We start from the raw sequence: 19,423 nt of genomic DNA on the forward strand, positions 1-19,423 counted from the left end.
CCTGCTTCTGCCTCCCTCACAGGCCTGGCACAGGCATGTCCATCAGCACCTATGACCCCTGCTTGTCCCTGTTCGTTCACCGACAGAGCAGACACTTACCCAGTGCCGTGGTATTTAGTCCCCGCTTTTTGTTCAACTCTCACTCCCTGCTCCCAGCTGCCCTGGCCTCCTGGCAGTGTCTGCCCCCCGCATTTATCCCCACTGTTCCCTCTTCTGCAATATCCTGACCCCAGATGTCTGCTGTGCTGACTCCTTTCCCCCTTCAAGTCTTTGTTAAAATATCAGCTCCTCAATGAAGCCCACCCTGGTTGCTCTGTTCAGTACTGTGACTTGCAGCTTTCCCCCTTGCTGCCCACAGTACCAGTCCCTTACAGGACTTACATGTATCTGATCACAGCACCACCCCCTTCTAACACACTCTAGAATGTCCTGGGTTGTTATGAGGTAGGGTGCCTCCTACCCCTACCCCTTCCCCTTTGGGGACAGTAAGTCCAGCACAGGGATTTCTGTGGGCTGGCCACTTGTATCCACCACAGAGAGCCAGGAAAAGCCTCAATGCATATGTGCTGCCTGAAGCAATGTGCCTGCCGCCCTGATAGACTGTGAGACCCCTGAGGGTCCTGTTCTTCTTGTCCTTGGGGTAGGCCCTCCCTCCACACAGGGAGAAGGCCTCAAGGTGTGGCTGCCTCAGTTTCAGCCACACCTCCAGCCCAGCAGCTCCGTGACCTGGGACTCAGGAGTCACCTGGCTTCACTTCAAAATGTAAACGCCTGTCTTTAAAGGAATGTAGGTATTTTCAATGTTTAGACTTTACTTTCGGCCTCAAGTTTTTTGGTACCCACATTGAGTACGAATTGTTGTAGCCTCTGAAATATGAGTTCACAATTTTTGATGAATTTGGTTGTGCCAATGTGAAACAACGTGAAACATACTGGAGTGTGACATCAAGTGGGCCTTAGGAAGCATTACTAGGAACAAAGCTGGTGGAGTTGACGGAATCCTGGCTATTTCAAATGCTAATGGGTGATGCTGTTAAAGTGCTGCACTCAATATGCAAGCAAATTTGGAAAACTCCACAGTGGCCACAGGACTGGAAAGGTCAGTTTTTATTCCAATCCCAAAGAAGGGTGATGCACTGGACACCCAACACCAAACAATCCACCAAACTGAAACACTAGAGACTCAATAAATGAGGCAAGACACAAGAAATCAGCTGAGATGAAATTCGAATACAGGCCGACATGCATTTAGCAACTTCATAAGCTGCCATGGAGAAACCCAACTGCACAGAGCACTGGTATGGTGAACGCATACAGCTCTTTCACAATGTTCCATGCAGCCACCACAAAGAGAACTCAGACCATGGTACCCCACATCCTACAACCCCCAAAATTCACAGCCCAAGACATATAAACCCCTCAAGGTTTAAGCACCCTCAATCCCTGGTTCACAGACTTATCTCCAGGTCAGAGATGGCACACTCAGGGTGCAGAGCCACCGATGGGTCAGATCCCTCCCATGCTTTGTCAAACACACTTTGTGATGTCACAATCAAGGGTATGGACACCTAGGGTATTCACGTTCCCTGAAATCCCTACGTGGATCAATCCTAGTTGTGGACTTGAAGCTCTTCTAAGGAACTGGACACAAGCAGTCCAGCCTCCTGCCAAGACCTCCCACCCTCCAAATGGTACCCAGATGCCAGTAAAGGCACATTCACTCCCCTGCCCCACTGAGGCCAGTGTGAACTGGTGAAACACCTTTGCAGGGGTCTGTGGCAGCACCCATCAGAATTTACATTCCATCCTGCCCTCACCCTCGGCACCATTTGCCTTCATGAAAGAGGGACAAGTGTCAGTCCTATTCTGTGATGCCTCCTTGGCGTTTAGAACAGCGTCAGGCACATGCACATAGTAGGTACTTCACAGATGTGTGTTTAGCCAAGGAAGTCTTTGATCCAGCGGTCTCCCTGCTGTGAATGTGCCTTAAGGAAATATTCCCACATGCTCAGAGATGTGTGTACAATGACAGCAAATTTCTAAGGGAAACTCTAGTGCCCATTGATAGTCAGTTACCATTTACTTATATTTTCATTAATTTCTTTCAATTGGTTTTGTGATTTTCAATGTACAAATCTTACACCTCCTTGTTTAAACTAATTCCTAAGTCCTTTTTATATTGTAACTGGAATTTTCTTACTTATTAGGAGTATTCACCACTAGTATAGAAATACAGTTGAGTTTTGTATATTGAAGTTGGTGATGATTTCACGGGTGCGTACACAGCTTTTTACATGTCACACATACCACAATAAAGTGGTTTAAGAAAATAAAAATGAAAGCAAAGTAAAGGTATGTCCAAATTATAAACAAACAAAAAAAAAAACTCAGGGAATGTGTTGGTAGAACTGGCTTACAAGAAAAACTAAAGGAAGTTCTTCATGCTATAATAAGTGAATTCAGAGTTAATCTGAATCCATGTGAAAAAGCAAAGAACACAGGTAAAGGTAATTATATGAAGAAAAATTCTTTATGGATACATATTTCCCTCCTTTTTTCCTGTATTTAAAAAGCAACTGTCTAAATCAATATCACATAATTTATTGTTGTGAAAGCAGTAGTTGCTCAGTCACATCTGACTCTTGGCAGCCCCATGACTGTAGCCTGCTAGGCTCCTCTTTCCATGGGAATCTCCAAGCAAGAATACTGGAGTGGTTAGCCATTCCCTTCTCCAGGGGATCTTCCTGACTAAGGGATTGAACCCGGGTCTCCTGCATTGCAGGCAGATTCTTTACTGTCTGAGCCACCAGAGACGCCCAATTATTGTTGGGCCAACAATATATGGAATGTAATATATTTGCAGTAGCAGCACAAAGGAGGTGGTTGGGAGCAAAGCTGTATTAGGGAAGGAAACAACTCTGATGGTGTCAAATCCATACAAACATATGCAAAGTATCAGAAATCATGACAAAGAGGGTGAATATAACAGAAGCTATAAATAGATACCTGATATCCTGTTGTATGGGAGAAGGCAATGGCACCCCACTCCAGTACTCTTGCCTGGAAAATCCCATGGATGGAGCAGCCTAGTAGGCTGCATTCCATGGGGTCTGAAGAGTCAGACACGACTGAGCGACTTCACTTTCACTTTTCACTTTTATGCGTTGGAGAAGGAAATGGCAACCCACTCCAGTGTTCTTGCTTGGAGAATCCCAGGGATGGGGGAGCCTAGTGGGCTGCCGTCTATGGGGTCACACAGAGTCAGACACGACTGAAGTGACTTAGCAGCAGCAGCAGCATCCTGTCGTATATCAGCTTTTCAACATATAACGTTATATATAATACAATAATGATAAGAGTATATTAATGAGCTTACCCTTTATAGATTTATTATATATGTGACAATATGAGGAAAAGAGGGAAACCCGAATAGAGTGATATAGGAATAATGTTTCTGTATCTCATTAGAATTTGTGTAAATTTCAAGCTAATTGTGATAAAGTAAGATGTTTACAGTGGCATACAGCTAAGGAAACAACTTAAAAGTAGTGGAAAATCAGTAAAGAGTTTAAAATGCTACATTAGAAAATATCCATTGAATGGAAAAGAAAGCAGTAAAATGAGGACCATAGAACAAAATGACATGAGACAGAAATATACATTGGCAGATGTAAGTCTGTATCAACATTAAATGTAAATAGATAAAACAATCCAACCAGAAGGCAGACACTGAGAGAACAGTTAAAGAAAAAAAAAACATCCATGTGTATGTTGTCTACAGAGGACACAGTTTAGATTCTAAGATACATAAATTACCATGTATATGTGTGTGTGTTGTGTCGCTCAGTCGTGTTTAACTCTCTGGGGCCCCATGGACTGTAACCTGCCAGGACCCCTCTTCATGGAATTTTCCAGGCAAGAATACTGGAGCGGGTTGCTATTTCCTACCCCAGGGGATCTTCCAGAGCAAGGGATTGAACCTGAGTCTCCGCATTGGCAGATGGGTTCTTTACCACTAGCGCCCCCTGGGAAGCTTTATATGACCCAGCATTTCTACTCCTAGACAGTTTTCCCAAGAGAAATGAAAATATGCTCACACAGTGGGCTGCACTCAAATATTCCACACATGTATTCCTAATAGCCAAATGTAGAAACAACCCAGTTATTCAACAACTGGTATACAGATGAAAGAAAAACAAAAGAGTATACCTGTACAAAGGAATACTACACGATAGTAAAAAAAAAAAAAAGTAACTAGTGCATGTAAGAGCAAGGATGCATCTCAACTGTGCAAATGAGAGAAACCAGACACAGAAGGCTACATATTATATGATTTCATGTCAATGGATTTCTGGAAATGGCACAACTATTGGCATAGAAATGTATCTGTGGTTGCCAGGGTACAGGAGTGGAGGAAGGAGTCTGATAGCAGATACCCCAAGGGAGCATTTTTGAACATTGAGACGTTTTATACCTTTTTATTGTGGTAGCATTTACACCACAGTATACATTTGTAAAAAATCTACAAACACTAATATGTTAAAGTGTTGGCTTTTATTGTATATAAATTATACCACAACACTTTATTAAAGGAAAAGGAAATTTTAAGTATTTAAATACTGGTTATTGTATCCATGTAGACCATGAGCTCAAAAACATAAAAATCTAATTTGGAATTCTTCCCAGACCTGGACAACTTCCAGAATTCACCATGACAGTTTTGTACTTTATGACAAGAAACTTAGTCTTAACTATGTTTATGATTCCCTTTCCCTCACCTCAAGTCCAAATTCTTGCTGAGTTCTGTCCGTTTTACTTCGTAAACGTCTAATGCATCTACTTTTTCTAAAACATCTATTTCTGTGTCATTGACTACGCTAAGACCTCTGACTGCGTGGATCACAACAAATAGAGAAAATGCTTAAACAGAGGGCAGTGCCAGACTACTCGACCTGTCTCCTCAGAAACCTGTATGGGGGCCAAGAAGCACCCGTTAGAACCAGAGTAGGAACAAATGACTGCTTCATAATTGGGGAAGGAGAACGGCAAGGCTCTACATTCTCATGCTGCTTATTTAACTTATACACAGAGTACATCATGCAAAACGCTGGACTGGTTGATTCAAAAGCTGGAATGAAGATTGCTGGGAGAAATCTCGACAAGCTCAGATACACAGATGATACCACTCTAATGGCAGAAATTGAAGAGCGACTAAAGAACCTTTGGATACAGGTGAAAGAGGAGAGGGAAAAACCTGGCTTAAAACTCAATTAAAACACTAAGATCAGGGCATCTGGTCCTATCACTTCATGGCAAATAGAAGGGGGATAAGTGGAGGCAGTCCATCCTAAAGGAGATCAGTCCTGGGTGTTCATTGGAAGGGCTGATGATGAAGCTGAAACTCCAATACTTTGGGCACCTGATGCAAAGAACTGACTCATTTGAAAAGACCCTAATGCTGGCAAAGATTGAGGGCAGGAGGAGAAGGGGACAACAGAGGATGAGATGGTTGGATGGCATCACCGACTCAAGGGACATGAGTTTGGGTGAACTCCGGGAGTTGGTGATGGACAGGGAGGCCTGGCGTGCTGTGGTTCGAGGGGTCACAAAGAGTCGGACATGGGTGAGCGACTGAAGTGAAATGAAGTGGAAGCAGTGACACATTTCATTTTCTTGGGCTCGAAAATGACTGCAAATGGTGATTGCAGCCATGAAATTAAAAGACGCTTGGTCCTTGGAAGGAAAGCTATAACAAACCTAGCTTGCATGAATTCTCAGGCACTTCAGTAGCGTCTGGCTCTTTATGACCCCATGGACAGAGGCCCACCAGACTCCTCTGTCCAGGGGATTCTCCAGATGAGAATACTGCAGTGGGTTGCCATTCCCTCTTCCAGGGGATCTTCCCGACACAGGGATTGAACCCATATCTCCTAAGTGTGCTGCATAACAGACAGATTCCCCACTGAGCCCCCGGGGAAGCCCATGACAAACCTAGACAACATTAAAAAGCAGAGACATCACTTTGCTGACAAAAGTTTGTAGAGTGAAAACTATGGTTTTTCCAGTAGTGATGTACAGATGTGTGAGTTGGATCATTAAGAAGGCTGAGTGCCAAAGAACTGATGCTTTCGAATTGTGGTGCTAGTGATGAGCCTTGAGAATCCCTTGGACAGCAAGGAGAACAAACCCGCCAATCCTAAAGGAAATGAACTCTGAATATTCACTGGAAGGACTGATGCTGAAGCTGCAATACTTTGGCCACCTGAAGCGAATAGCTGACTCTTGGAAAGGACCCTGATGCAAAAAGATTGAAGGCAGGAGGAGAAGGGGGCGACAGAGGGTGAGATGATTAGATAGCATCACCAACCCAATGGACATTAATTTGATCAAACTCAGGGAGATAGTGGAGGACAGAGGAGCCTGGCATGGTGCAGGCCATGGGTAGTAAATAGTTGGACACGACTGAGCAACTGAACAACCACCACCACCTCCACCTTACCTGTGAGCTTCCCTAAGCTTCCAGAGCCCCACTCTCAGCAGGACGAAGAAGCTTTCTGTGTCTGTCAGTGGTAAAGGCTGAGACTTAAGTCTTCACACACTCAGTGCCCCCTGCTTAGGTGATGATGGGTCCTTAGAATGCTCATCACTGCCTCCCAGAGCTCAGACCAGGGAGCCTTCTCACAACAAGAATGGAGCACCTACCCAGGTACAGAAATGGGAGTTGGAGCTGTTTACCCACTCTCCAAGTGCTTTCTCCCTTTACATTCATTTGCACATTTCTTCTTGAGTCACCAAATCCAACTCAACTCATCCCCACCTGATAACTGTAACAAGCTGCACCTGCATCTCTATCAGGGTGGGTGCACGTGCCCCCTGCACTATGAATTTTCTTTCTCTCTCTTCAGAATCTCTAGACTCCCAGACACCACCCTCAAAAGGGGCAGTGATGCAGGGGAGGTTGTGACTCTCATCCACAGCCTGGGTCAAAGTACGGCTGTGTTATATATAACCTCTTTCCCTCTTAGAATGAACCTTATCTTCTAGCTTTCCTCCTGCTTCTTGGCCACCCTGCTCACCGTTTGGCTTTGCTTTTCCCTTAGGTCCATTCCCTGTGTTTCTCCTTTGCACTTCTTTTCTGTTTATGTGTCTGTCTGGTCCACCAGTGTGATATTCCCATCATCCACCACACATCACTGGTCTTGTTATTTCAAGCACTGCAGACACGTCCTGAAACATGCTAGTAATCAATGTGTGTGTACTCAACGAAGGAATATTTTTAATGACTGACAGGAAAAGCATCTCCTCCATGTAGGAGTCAGTATATATGTGTCATATTTATAGCACCATACATAAAGCCTTGTGTCTTTTTCCAGACACTGTAGGGGTGTGGCTCTGTCTTCATGCCCTGGTGCCCTTGCATGTCCCCACTTAGGCTACGTAGACAAGGCTAAACTGTAGGCTGACTTGAATCTTGGCAGAGAACCCCCTGATTGCTCTTGCAGCAAGGGGAGATAAGCAGCCTGATGAAGAGCTGCTATGAGGCCATTTCTCACCTGCCTCCTCATCCAGCTGGAGGTGACACAAAGTTGTTACTCATCCACCTCTGGTTTCAGTTGAACATAGGATGGTCTCCCTAGCCCCAGCTTGAGATACAGCTGTGGACTACAGAGCTGCTCAGTGCCATAGGGCACAACTGCGGGCTCCTTCCTGGCAGAGACCCACCACCTGTAGTGCCTTTACTGAGGCCTTCCAATTCAGTGGCAAACCGCGGGACTAGGGACAAGGCAAGTGACACCAGGGTCATATTGCTTCTGCACTGTCTGTAAGGTAGAATCTGAATCCATTCGGGTTCATTGTCTCCTTACTGGCCAAGCCCGTAGAAGGTGACAAGCCAAACTAACAACTGCAGTGGTGCCCGAGGCCCTGTAGCTCCTGCGCTGTGACTTAGGGACTGGCTGCCTCACTATGTGACAGAGTCTGGTGTTGTGTGACCAGAATATTGGCTTATTTTCTTTGTCATCACACAAAGCAAGGAGCACAGTTTTCACTACATACTATGACTTAGGGTAGCTTTGTCAGTCCTCATTAACAAACCCACCTTAGAATGGATGCCATATCTGATACCAGCTATTTAATCTGCTAATATAAATAAACGTATTGTCTAAATCAATATTTATTTAGACAAAATATGTTTCTGAAGTCCAATTCATTTTAAAAGTTAACCTTATAGTCTACTTGAAATTCAAAATCTGTATCACTTGTGAGAGAACTGTTAATTGTAAAGGTAAATGTTTAAATGAAAAAATGGAGTAGAATAAGCCAAATCCATTTGCAGTGTAATGCCTACTTCACGTTATCTTGTTTATTCTTCATAACAAATATTTAGTGTAAAATTGTAATTTCCATTTTAGAAATGGGGAAACAGATCCAAAGGATGTAAATACCTTTCTCACCTTCACACAGTTATGTGTCAGAACCAGTACTGATACTCTTAGTTATGTCAAGTGCTGTGCTTAGTCGCTCAGCCTTGTCCAACTCTTTGCGACCCCATGGACTGTAGTCCGTCAGGCACCTCTATCCATGGGGATTCTTCAGACAAGAATACTGGAGTGGGTTGCCGTGGCCTCCTCCAGGAGATCTTCCCAACACAGGGATCAAACCCAGGTCTCCAGCACTGCAGGCAGATTCTTTACCGTCTGAGCCACTGGGGAAGCCCAGTTATGTCATGTCATAGCCAATAAGGAGACAGAGCAGATAAAATTCAAGTTATTTTGTCTCACGAAGTTCCCCTCATTCCTTTCCCTTTTCTTCTAGCTAGGATCTAATCTTGTCAGGGAGCTCCATGACCTAGGGGCTTTTTCACATCTTTTTGGTAAGATAGGATACTCTAATTTAAGTCTCAATTTGTCTTAAATTTGAGGTAGGTTTGAACCTCCCATTTTCAGTCCTTTTGGACCTGGATTTTCATACCTCTGTAAGGGCACAACAGCTGCTATTTATAATCCCCTGTTATTCGCTAAGCAGAGTGAAGTCTGAATAGGTCCTTTGTTGCAGAAATATATTTTTTTGGTGCGTGAGGATGCAGATAGGGGCTCAGAGATGTAAGCGTTTTGTTATTATGTTAATAATAAGGATATAAGGGAGGAATCAGACAGCTGGAGGTCTTCCCTGTAGCTCAAACGGTAAAGAATCTGCAGGAGACCAGAGTTCGATCCCTGGGCTGGGAAGATCCTCTGGAGAAGGGAATGGCAATCCACTCCAGTATTCTTGCCTGGAGAATTCCATGGACAGAGAAGCCTGGTGGCCTACAGTTCGTGGGGTCGCAAAGAGTCAGACATGACTGAGTGATTCACACACACACACACACACACACAGACAACTGGAGGGCTTCTGAGATCTGCTATCAAGCCAGTGGAGGACATCATGGAGAAGAAAAGATGTTTGTGGCTGCTCTCTCCCTGCACCCAAAAAAACTTGGAAGGCAAGTCAGAAGTGTGTGAAAGATATGCTGTGCCATTTGCCATGGAATTTGAAAGCAGTTTTTTTTCCTGTCTCCCTACAACCTTTAACAATGGCTTTGGCATTCCATTTCTCTATAGGGCAGTACAAACATATTACATTTTAAAAAATGTTTCTCTGTCAATGCTTTCATCAGGGACACCGTATGAGATATGGGTGGCATATTTTGTAAACCCATTTATTCAAGAGAAGACCAAAGGCTTTTATGAATTTTTTATGTGTGGGTATATATATGTATGTATATGCATTAACATGTAGATTACACCTAAAGAATATGTTATGACCAATTTTTTTAACCCTAGAAGTGCAAGGGTGGTTTAAATGTATAAGGTTACAAGTGCAATTCACCACATTAATAGAAAAATGGAGGGAAAACAATTCTATGATCATCATAATTGATGCAGTATAAGTGTTTGATGAAAATTAATCTATATTCAAGACAGCAAACTAGGAATAGAATGGAACTTACTGTGATAAAGTATATCTACAAAAAAGCAATGTAAACAGGTTGAAATGGAGAAGATTTTTCATTTCCTATTTGGATAGATGCCGATTATCATCTACTTTAGTCAAGAATATTCTGGCCAGGTTTGTTCAAAGCTGCAAAATGAGGATGGGTTTAAGATTTAAGCCAGTAGAAACTGTTGATATTCAAATATAATTGTATCTTTTGAAAAGCAAAAATAATCTACATCTAAATTTGTGGAATTAATATGCATATTTAGAGGTACTGTTGGACAGAAAATCTATATGCAGACATTCTCTCTCTACATACATCCTCAACTAGACAACAAAAATCACAAACCATGAATTTTCAATAACATTAAATACCCAGGGATAAATTTAACAAAAAATGTGCAATTAGAAAAGGAAACTTTATTGACAGAACTTTAACAGTCAAATACACAACATAAGAACAGCATAGATGGTTTCAGTTTATCTTCTTTCAAGCAAATGGCTGCCCTTCACCTATAATAAACATTTAAAAAGTCACTTAGCAGAAGTTTAGTTCGATGACGGGAGAGGTATACAAAGTTCACTGCAGTTGTAGTTTTATAAAATGGACTAAAACAGGAACACTAAGGGTGACCTTTGGCTTACCTTCAGTTAATCCTCTCTAGAGATTTTATAGACTTTTCAAGCATATTACCAGTATTTTTAAAAACACACTACTCTTCCTAGTCATACAAGAAAATAAGGACACTGAGTTCAGAACAAATGAAATCAATGGAACCTATCAGAAGGTAGTTTTCAGTAGAAGACAAAAGTGTGTACACATTCAGTAAAATATCTAACAACAAAAAACACCCTAAGGAAAACAAAATACACAAAAACTGAAACAAAATATCCCAAAAAAGTATCATTTAAATGCACTGGTTTGAAATAATATTCCGAATATAGGATAGCTAAACAGTTGTTCTGTTACTCCTTATGTGAAGTAAATAAAATGGCCAGCATTACATTTGTTTCTTCTCTACTGTGGAAAAGTGTAGACATTTTCATTTGTTCTAAATGGTTGATATGGTTGTTTTAAGTTGGTTAAACATTTGTCCCCCTTTTTACTTGTGGCCCTCATGTAATTCTAAATGTTTCTTTTCACCCTGGAAATCATTCCAGTTGGTATAATACATTATATGGTGACACTAATTTTAAGTCATTACTATCACTGGTGACATGGTGACATCAAAATGTGAAGCAGAAATAGGCCTGTTTCTCACAGCCACACCAAAAAAAAAGAAAGAAAGAAAGAAAGGAGAGAAGAAAGGGGAGAGCAAGAGGGAGTATGAGTGAGAGAGAAAAGCAAGTAGGAAGAGAGAAAGAAAATCTGGAAAAGCAGATTTTTTGGTTTCTAAATGATAATGGCTTTTGAGAGAAAATTCTGACCAATTTCAAAAGTTCATCCACGGTATTTGTGATGTTTAGTTATTTAGTTACTGTGGGGTATGTTAAATATTTGTTTTTCTACCCTACTATTTCATCAATATTCTGAAAATATTTGAGTGCCAGATTATACCCTGTTTTAATTCTGTAATATACTAACTGTTAGTGTCTTGTTCATATTTCTAATTATGTGTACTTGGGCTTTGTCCATTTTCTTCACAATTATGTAAACTGAGAGGAATCGACTGGCAGTCTGGGGTTGGCAGATACAAACTATTACATTCAGAATGGATAAACAACAAGGTCCTATTATATAGCACAGGGAACTAATGTCCAATCTCTTGTGATCAATCACAATGGAAAAGAATATTAAAAAATATGTGTGTGTATATATATATTAAAAAATTACGTAAACTAACACATTGTCTTTATTTATTAGTTGAGTTTATTTTCCTCTTCCTAACAATTCATACCTGTCTTTTACTGAGTATCTTTTTCTTTTTCCCTTAGGTTTATTCTGTTGCTCTTTTTCTTACCTTTTATGTTGGATGTAGGATTTTATATTTATGTACCTTGTAATTTATGTATTTTCTTTTTAAATACACACATATTTAGACTAAGATTTTTCTATGAGAACATTTTAATCATGTTCTGTAGTTACTTGAAAGTAGTCTAAAAGTTGTATTTTCATCTAATTTTTCTAATGGATTGGGAAAAAAATGTAAAGTTAAAATATTTAGAAGGCTAATACACAGTAAATTCTTCCCTAACTATGAAGTTCTTCCTTTAAAATCAGAACCATGCAATTCATTGTCAGCAATTTGGAAAACACATATGTGAAAGATACTAAGTTGATTATGCGGGAAGAACTAGAGTTATAATCTTTGGCCTTCAAAACTTTTTAAACTTATGTATCAAAGAAGAAAAATAACATACTTGATATGGTTAGAGACGATTATATCATGAGGCTCAGATTTTTATTAGTTCTTTAAGAGCGAGAGTGGTGTGTATGGCAAAACCATCATAGTATTATAAAGTAATGATCCTCCAATTGAAATAAGCAACCTCCTTCCCCAAGAAAAGACCAAACCTGGGGGCAGTTAGTGTGCTTAGCATACGTATCTTACTCACACCTGCCTTGAATATCACTGACTAAATGCACTCTCTCAACTTGATCAGCCACAGAAATAGGAAACTGGACTGTCTTTGGCCATTTTATTATTCAGTCATTTCATGATTCCCTGGGGAAAGGATTTAAAATGCAACTGTTTTTTTAAAAGCTAGAGAATTCAGAATTTGAGAGAATTTAACTAACATCAAGCAGAATGTTGGCTCATTTTCTTTTTTAAAAAATTAATTAATTGATTTTAATTGGAGACTAATTACAATATTCTGGTGGGTTTTGCCATACATTGACATGAATCAGCCACAGGTGTACATGTGTCCCCCGTCAGAAAATGAAATCTCAATCCCCCTGTTATAATTTGACTCAAGATGATATTTTATGATAAATACATCATACAAAACAGAGTATTCTTGTATGCATTCCATCAAAGAGAATCAGAGAATGCAAAAATTAGCATTGAAAAATCAGCACCTGCGTGTATCTGTTCTGAATTCACAACTTACATGAGTAAAGTTGAGTTTAGAAGTTAAGGGATTTCATAGAATCACACACATTATGCTAAAGCTGGTACTAGAACCTACTTGGATGCTTAAGCATATTTCAAATAAACTGATATTTATTACAAATGCATTCCATATTTGCTACAAGCAGAAATTATAAAAGAACCTGAAAATTATTAGCTGTTGCTTAAAGTACTTATACTCAAGAGAAGAAAATGGTTTCCTTGTTTCATTTTGATATGGCTTTGATCCTGTCCGTTTCTTTATTTGAAAGTCTATAAGTCAGGCACTCAGGCATCTGGGGTCTGAACTATCTTTCAAAGAATATGTGAACTCTATTATTAAAATAATAGTAATGTTCCCTCTATATTAGTAAAGATATAATATTCTGAAAAACAGAAACCACATAAATTACTTTCTGAATGGATGACATACCTGCTTCTGGCATTTCAACAGGCTCTATATTTGATGCAAACTCCTCCCTGACATCGGGACCATCTCCACCTTCACCCCCAGTCTTTGCCAGAGCCAATTGCTGGAGATCAGCTTCCAGGCCAGAATCTTTAAAAAAATGCATCAATTCAGCTGTAAAGCATACAATATAGACAAGGGAATGATGATATTCATTCCCTCGGTGTTATGAATTAAAAGCCTTAGGTTAGTATGCTAAAAATGTGATGAATAAGAACCTCAGGAGCATTCTTCCGGGAATGTTTTGCTGGAGAAAAAGGAAAGCAGAATTTTCCGAATGTTATTACCATTTTCCTTTTCCAGGGTTGTCCTCAGACACCTTAGTTGCCCCCTTCTCTTTGTCTTGAAAATAAGGGAAAATTTGAGCGACCACACTGACCTGCAAACTATACTTCTCAGTTTTTTAGGAACTGTCTGAAATCCTTTTCTAATGTTTCCTTTCCTCTTCTTACTGATTATGTCTAAAGGCATGACTCATAGATACACTTTACCTTCAAAGGGATCCTTCTCCTCTTCTTCATCACGATTCACTGGATCCTCTCCATGTACTTCCTCCTTTCTAGGTGTGATATCCTGAATCTCAGCTGGCGGTTCCTCTTGTTGAGGTTGCTCAACACTGGGTTGCTGGTCCAAGTAGAGTGTGCATGCAAATAAAACCTTTTTGTTGTTAATACATCTAATAGCATAAATATACAATATCTGAGCATAAGTAAACCTAACAACATTTTCCCAACACAATTCTATGTACTTAATTTTAATAATGTTACTCTTCACACAGAGATGAGTTAGCTCCCATAAGAGTTACCCAGAAAGACTTTGGAAGTTATTTAAATCTATGTTGGGATGGAAGCATGCAGTCTGTTGTTAATAAGCAGGAGGAGGGAGTCACTGGGCACATTTCCAGGGAATTTAACAGTATACTCATCCAGGCAATGCCAGACTATATCTGGATCAATGTTCCTTCCTAAGACAAATTCTCACCCTTTATCAGCATGGAAGACCTTTATCACTGCATCTGTACTACTTAACATCATTTTCTCAAAAATAAACTTGTGCTAGTAGAAAACATCAAATGGCAAGGTACTCACAACCACAGGTTCATCCACCTGGGCGCAATCTTGATTTGTAGGTCCCAATTTTGATGCCACTTGCCCACTCATATTTCTCCCTGAAAGCAGAATATGGTGATTTAGAAAATGTATTTAAGAGTACAGCTATATTTGATCACTTTATGACCATATGTTGACTTATTTTTTTTAATGTGAGAATACTTTCAAAAGAAAACTCTGGTTAAGTATGAGTGTACATGCATTTCAATTACACCAAATACAGTCGCTTGCAAAGCCATTTGTGTCTTTGCAAAGCCAGCAGAGAAATCACCTTAAGGTACAGAAGAAGGCTGAATTTTCGGTAGGACATTTGATTTCACAACAGAATTCTCCATCATGAAGATCCTTAGTGAAATACTGCTAGGAATTTAAAAGCTCAGGACTACTGCTCATGTCACACTCCTATTCACCAGACCTATTTTCCCCAACTCCCTTGGAATTCAGTTGGAACACGAAGAAAGGCTCAGTCTTTACAGCCTGACTATGGCGATTTTCTCAGTGTCTGGGGCTGAGATGAGGCTGCATACAGAGCAACCGGTCCACTTCTCTCTTGGCACCTTACCACAAAACCCGCAATACAGTCACAACCCCACTGCGGTCCGGTTTCCAGGCCTTTCCTTAATCACCCACCCTGCCCCCTGCCCAGGTCCCACTGCCGGCCCCAGATTCTGTGCTCTGTCGTCAGTTCCAGGGCCCCATTGAACCAAATATCTCAAATAGCACCCCCAAGTCTCCCCCCACCATCATCCTACCGCCTGCCCTCCTCTGCCCACTGCCCTTCCTCTCCGGCCACCAAGGCAAGAAGTATGGCGTCGCAACACTTGTGAGGAGAAAGATGACTACCTTGAGGGCCTTCCTCCTCAAAGGCCCTAGATGGCACTGCCCGACCAGCGCGAAACTCACTGGCTACCCTCACACGCACACACACTTAAATTCCAGACAGGACAGACCTGTGAACCTACCTGGTGAGTCTCAAGTAGTGAGAAAGAACCGGGACTGAATAAACAGACCCGTCTCACGCCCAACGCTCCTCACAGATCACTCAGGAAGGCGTATGCGCACCAAGGCGCATGCGCAGCAACGGATGCGCCCGCACACACTGCATATGCTCACTGAGTTGGGTGTGTGCAGTGTAGGTTGCCGGAGAAGGCAATGGCACCCCACTCTAGTACTCTTGCCTGGAAAATCCCATGGATGGAGGAGCCTGGTGGGCTAAACAGTCCATGGGGTCGCTAAGAGTCGGACACGACTGAGCAACTTCACTTTCATTTTTCACTCTCATGCATTGGAGAAGGAAATGGCAACCCACTCCAGTGTTCTTGCCTGGAGAATCCCAGGGACAGGGGAGCCTGGTGGGCTGCCGTCTATGGGGTCGCACAGAGTCGGGCACGACTGAAGTGACTTAGCAGCAGCAGTGCAGGTTGCGGTTTTCCCGCCATTGAGGTGGAGTCCTGGAACCGCAGCGTCTCTGGTGGATGAGAAAGGGGCTTGAAGACTATATTTTTTTCCTTCCAGTGCAGTCTTTCTTATGCATCCACAACCTGTGGTGATAGGTAGTCCCAGGTTACCCTTAGTGGAGAATGTGTCTCAGAAAGACAGTCATGACAGAAATACATATTACGTTTTTTAATACCTATTTTTATACATGCTCTGATGAACCATTTCCTTCGTTGCTTCTGGGTTTTCCGTCATACTCCCAATGGCTTTACTCACTTCCATGGAATAAGTACATAAATAGATGCCTCTGTTTCCACTTTTTGCTTGGTGCACTGCACATTTAAATCTCTGAACTGGTAACTAGTTTCTCTGAATATACCTCTGGTTCCTATACAGTATTGTTCCTTTAGCATCGGACTTCACTTTCACCACCAGACACATCCACAGCTCGGTGTTGTTTCCACTTTGGCTTAGCCGTTTCATTCCTTCTGTAGCTATTTCTGCATTCTTCTCCAGTACCACATTCTTCTTTTTCTATTATCGCAGGAATTTTCGTACTTACTAGGAGTTTTAATTTTACCCAATTTTACCCAAGAGAAAGGAAAACATGTACACACAAGGACCTTTACTCAAATATTCTACTCATGTACTCCTAATAGCCAAAACTAGAAACAGCCCAACTATTCAACAACTGGTATAAACATGAAAGAAAAACAAAAGAGAATACTCGTACAAAAGAACACTACATGGTATTTAAAAAGGAACTACTAATGCATGTAACAGCAAGGATGCATCTCAGCTGTGCCAATGACAGATGTCAGACACAGAAAGCTATGTATTATATGATTTCATGTCAATGGATTTCTGGAAAAGCACAACTATAGGCAGAGAAAGATATCTGTGGTTGCCAGGGTATAGGAGTGGAGGAAGGAATCTGAATGCAAATAACCCAAGGGAGCATTTTCAAACCAATGGGACGTTTTCTACATTTTTTGTGGTAGCATTTACACAATGGTATGCATATGTCAAAACTTGACAAACGGTAATGCTTTAAAGCACTGACTTTTATTGTATACAAATTATATCTCAATACTTCTCACTTTTTAAAAAAAGGATCTTTTAAGTATGTAAATACTGGTTATTGTATCCATCTAGACCTTGAGCTCATAAATATAAAAATCTTATTTGAAATTCTTCCCAGACCTGGCCAACTTCCAGGATTCCCCATGACACCTTTGTACCCTTATGATAGGACAAAGAAACCTGGTCTTAACCAGGTTAACAATTCCACCTCCTTCACCTCAAGTCAACGTTCTTGCTGAGTTCTGTCCATTTTACTTTGAAAATGTCTAATGCATCTTCTTTTTCCCATGTCCAACACATCTGCTCTAGTCCAAAGCTCCCCTCCATTTAATTGTCAACCCCCTTCTAAGGGGTCTCTCACATCCACTCAGGGTGACTGTCTCCCACTCACCACCCTCTCCCTCCCTCTCTTACAGTTCCAGAACTGTTTATGACTTTCTAGATAAAGGCTACTGTCCTACACAAGAACTGGAAAGTATGGTCTAGCCCTTGCCCATCTTGCTAACATCATGGAAAGTAGAGAATCCTCTTCTTGTCTCTCTTATTGGGCTTCATTCATGCCCTCCACTTTCTCAAGCTTAGATTGTCCCATATTTCTGAAGCCTCCAGTTAGTAGACTCCTTCAAGCTAGGCTTCAACAGTATATGGAACGAGAACTTCCAGATATACAAGCTGGTTTTGAAGAGGCAGAGAAACAAGAGATTAAATTGCAACCTTCATTAGATCATGGGGAAAGCAAGGGAATTCCAGAAACACATCTACTTCTCCTTCATTGACTAGACTACCTCAAGGCCTCTGACTGTGTGGATCACAACAAACTGTGGAAAATTCTTAGAGATGGGACTACCAGACAAGCTGACCTGTCTCCTGAGAAACCTGTATGAGGGTTAAGAAGTAACAGTTAGAATAAAACATGGAACAACGGACTGGTTCAAAATTGCGAAAGGAGTAAGACAAGGTTGTATAGAGTCACCCTGCTTATTCAACTTACATGCAGAGCACATCATGGGAAATGATGGGCTGGATGACTCACAAGCTGGAATCAAGGTTGCTGGCAGAAATATCAAGAAGCTCAGACATGCAGATCATAGCAGTTTAATGGCAGGAACTGAAGAGGATCTAAAGAACCTCTTGATGAGGGTGAAAGAGGAGAGTGAAAAGGCTGGCTTAAAACTCAACATTCAAAAATATAAGATTATGGCATCCAGTCCTATCATTTCACGGAAAACAGAAGGGGCGCAGTGGATACACGGACAAATTTAATTTTGGAGGCTCTAAAATCACCGTGCATGGTGATTGCTGCCATGAAATTAAGACACTTGATCCTTGGAAGAACAACCATGACAAAGCTAGTATGCATGCATGCTCATTGCTTCATCGTGTCTGACTCTTTATGACCCCATGGACCGTAGCCTGCCAGGTGCCACTGTCCATGGGATTCTCCAGGCGAGAATACTTTAGTGGATTGCCATGCCCTCCTCCCATGGGGCATGGCAGGGCATCTTCCCAACCCAGGGGTGAAACCCTTGACTCCTGCATCCCATGCATTGCAGGGAGATTCTTTTTTTTTTTTCTTGTCACTTCATTTTTTAATTAAAGGATAATTGCTCTACAGAATTTTGTTGTTGTCTGTCAAACATCAACAAGAATCAGCCATAGGTACACCCATGAGGCGAATTCCTTACCACTGAGCCACCAAGGAAGCCCATGTCAAAGCTAGACAGCATAGTATAAAGCAGAGACATCACTTTACAGACAAAGGTCCGTATAGTCAAAACTATGGCTTTTTCAGTAGTCATGTACAGATGTGTGAGTTCGATCATTAAGAAGGCTGAGTGACAAAGAATTGATGCTTTTGGTTTGTGGTGCTGGAGAAGACACTTGAGAATCCGTCGGACATGAATTTGAACAAACTATGGCAGATAGTGGAGGACAGAGGAGCCTGGGGTGCTACAGTCCATGGGGTCTCGTGCAAAGAGTGGTACACGACCAAGCGACTGAAAACGAACAACCACCACCACCTTACCTTTGCGTTTCCCTGCGCCAAAGAATTGATGCTTTTGAACTGTGGTGTTGGAGAAGACTCTTGAGAGTCCCTTGGACTGCAAGGAGATGCAACCAGTCCATTCTGAAGGAGATCAGCCCTGGGATTTCTTTGGAAGGAATGATGCTAAAGCTGAAACTCCAGTACTTTGGCCACCTCATGAGAAGAGTTGACACATTGAAAAAGACTCTGATGCTGGGAGGGATTGGGGGCAGGAGGAGAAGGGGAAGGCAGAGGATGAGATGGCTGAATGG

The 19,423-nt window shown here is 41.6% G+C and overlaps 1 protein-coding gene across 2 annotated transcripts; it reads right to left on the reverse strand.

Moving 5' to 3' along the window:
• Positions 1–10,374: 10,374 nt before the first annotated feature.
• LOC139181440 (X antigen family member 5-like) lies at positions 10,375–15,672 on the reverse strand. 2 transcript variants are annotated; one of them, XR_011565397.1, is made up of 5 exons: positions 15,568–15,672; positions 14,585–14,664; positions 13,988–14,153; positions 13,461–13,586; positions 10,375–10,487 (listed from the first exon to the last, which is right to left on the reverse strand). XR_011565397.1 is itself a non-coding variant. In XM_070784898.1 (5 exons), exons 2-5 carry the CDS (start codon positions 14,654–14,656, stop codon positions 10,465–10,467), a joined length of 354 nt encoding a protein of 117 aa, XP_070640999.1. In that variant the 5' UTR covers positions 14,657–14,664; positions 15,568–15,672; the 3' UTR covers positions 10,375–10,464. The 2 variants fall into 2 exon arrangements, 1 of the variants encoding a protein (XP_070640999.1); XM_070784898.1 differs by having other exon boundaries at positions 13,988–14,120.
• Positions 15,673–19,423: the final 3,751 nt, after the last annotated feature.

Source organism: Bos indicus, chromosome X (assembly GCF_029378745.1).
Source record: "Bos indicus isolate NIAB-ARS_2022 breed Sahiwal x Tharparkar chromosome X, NIAB-ARS_B.indTharparkar_mat_pri_1.0, whole genome shotgun sequence".
Lineage (NCBI taxonomy): Eukaryota > Metazoa > Chordata > Mammalia > Artiodactyla > Bovidae > Bos > Bos indicus.

What these genes read in the sequence shown, in the direction of transcription:
- LOC139181440 (XM_070784898.1), bottom strand. Translation starts at nt 14,656, where the DNA reads ATGAGTGGGCAAGTGGCATCAAAATTGGGACCTACAAATCAAGATTGC. An exon ending in AGGTGGATGAACCTGTGGTT is followed by an intron (nt 14,121 to 14,584) that starts GTGAGTACCTTG and finishes TACTTGGACCAG; the next exon opens with CAACCCAGTGTTGAGCAACC. An exon ending in GGAGAAGGATCCCTTTGAAG is followed by an intron (nt 13,587 to 13,987) that starts GTAAAGTGTATC and finishes ATTTTTTTAAAG; the next exon opens with ATTCTGGCCTGGAAGCTGAT.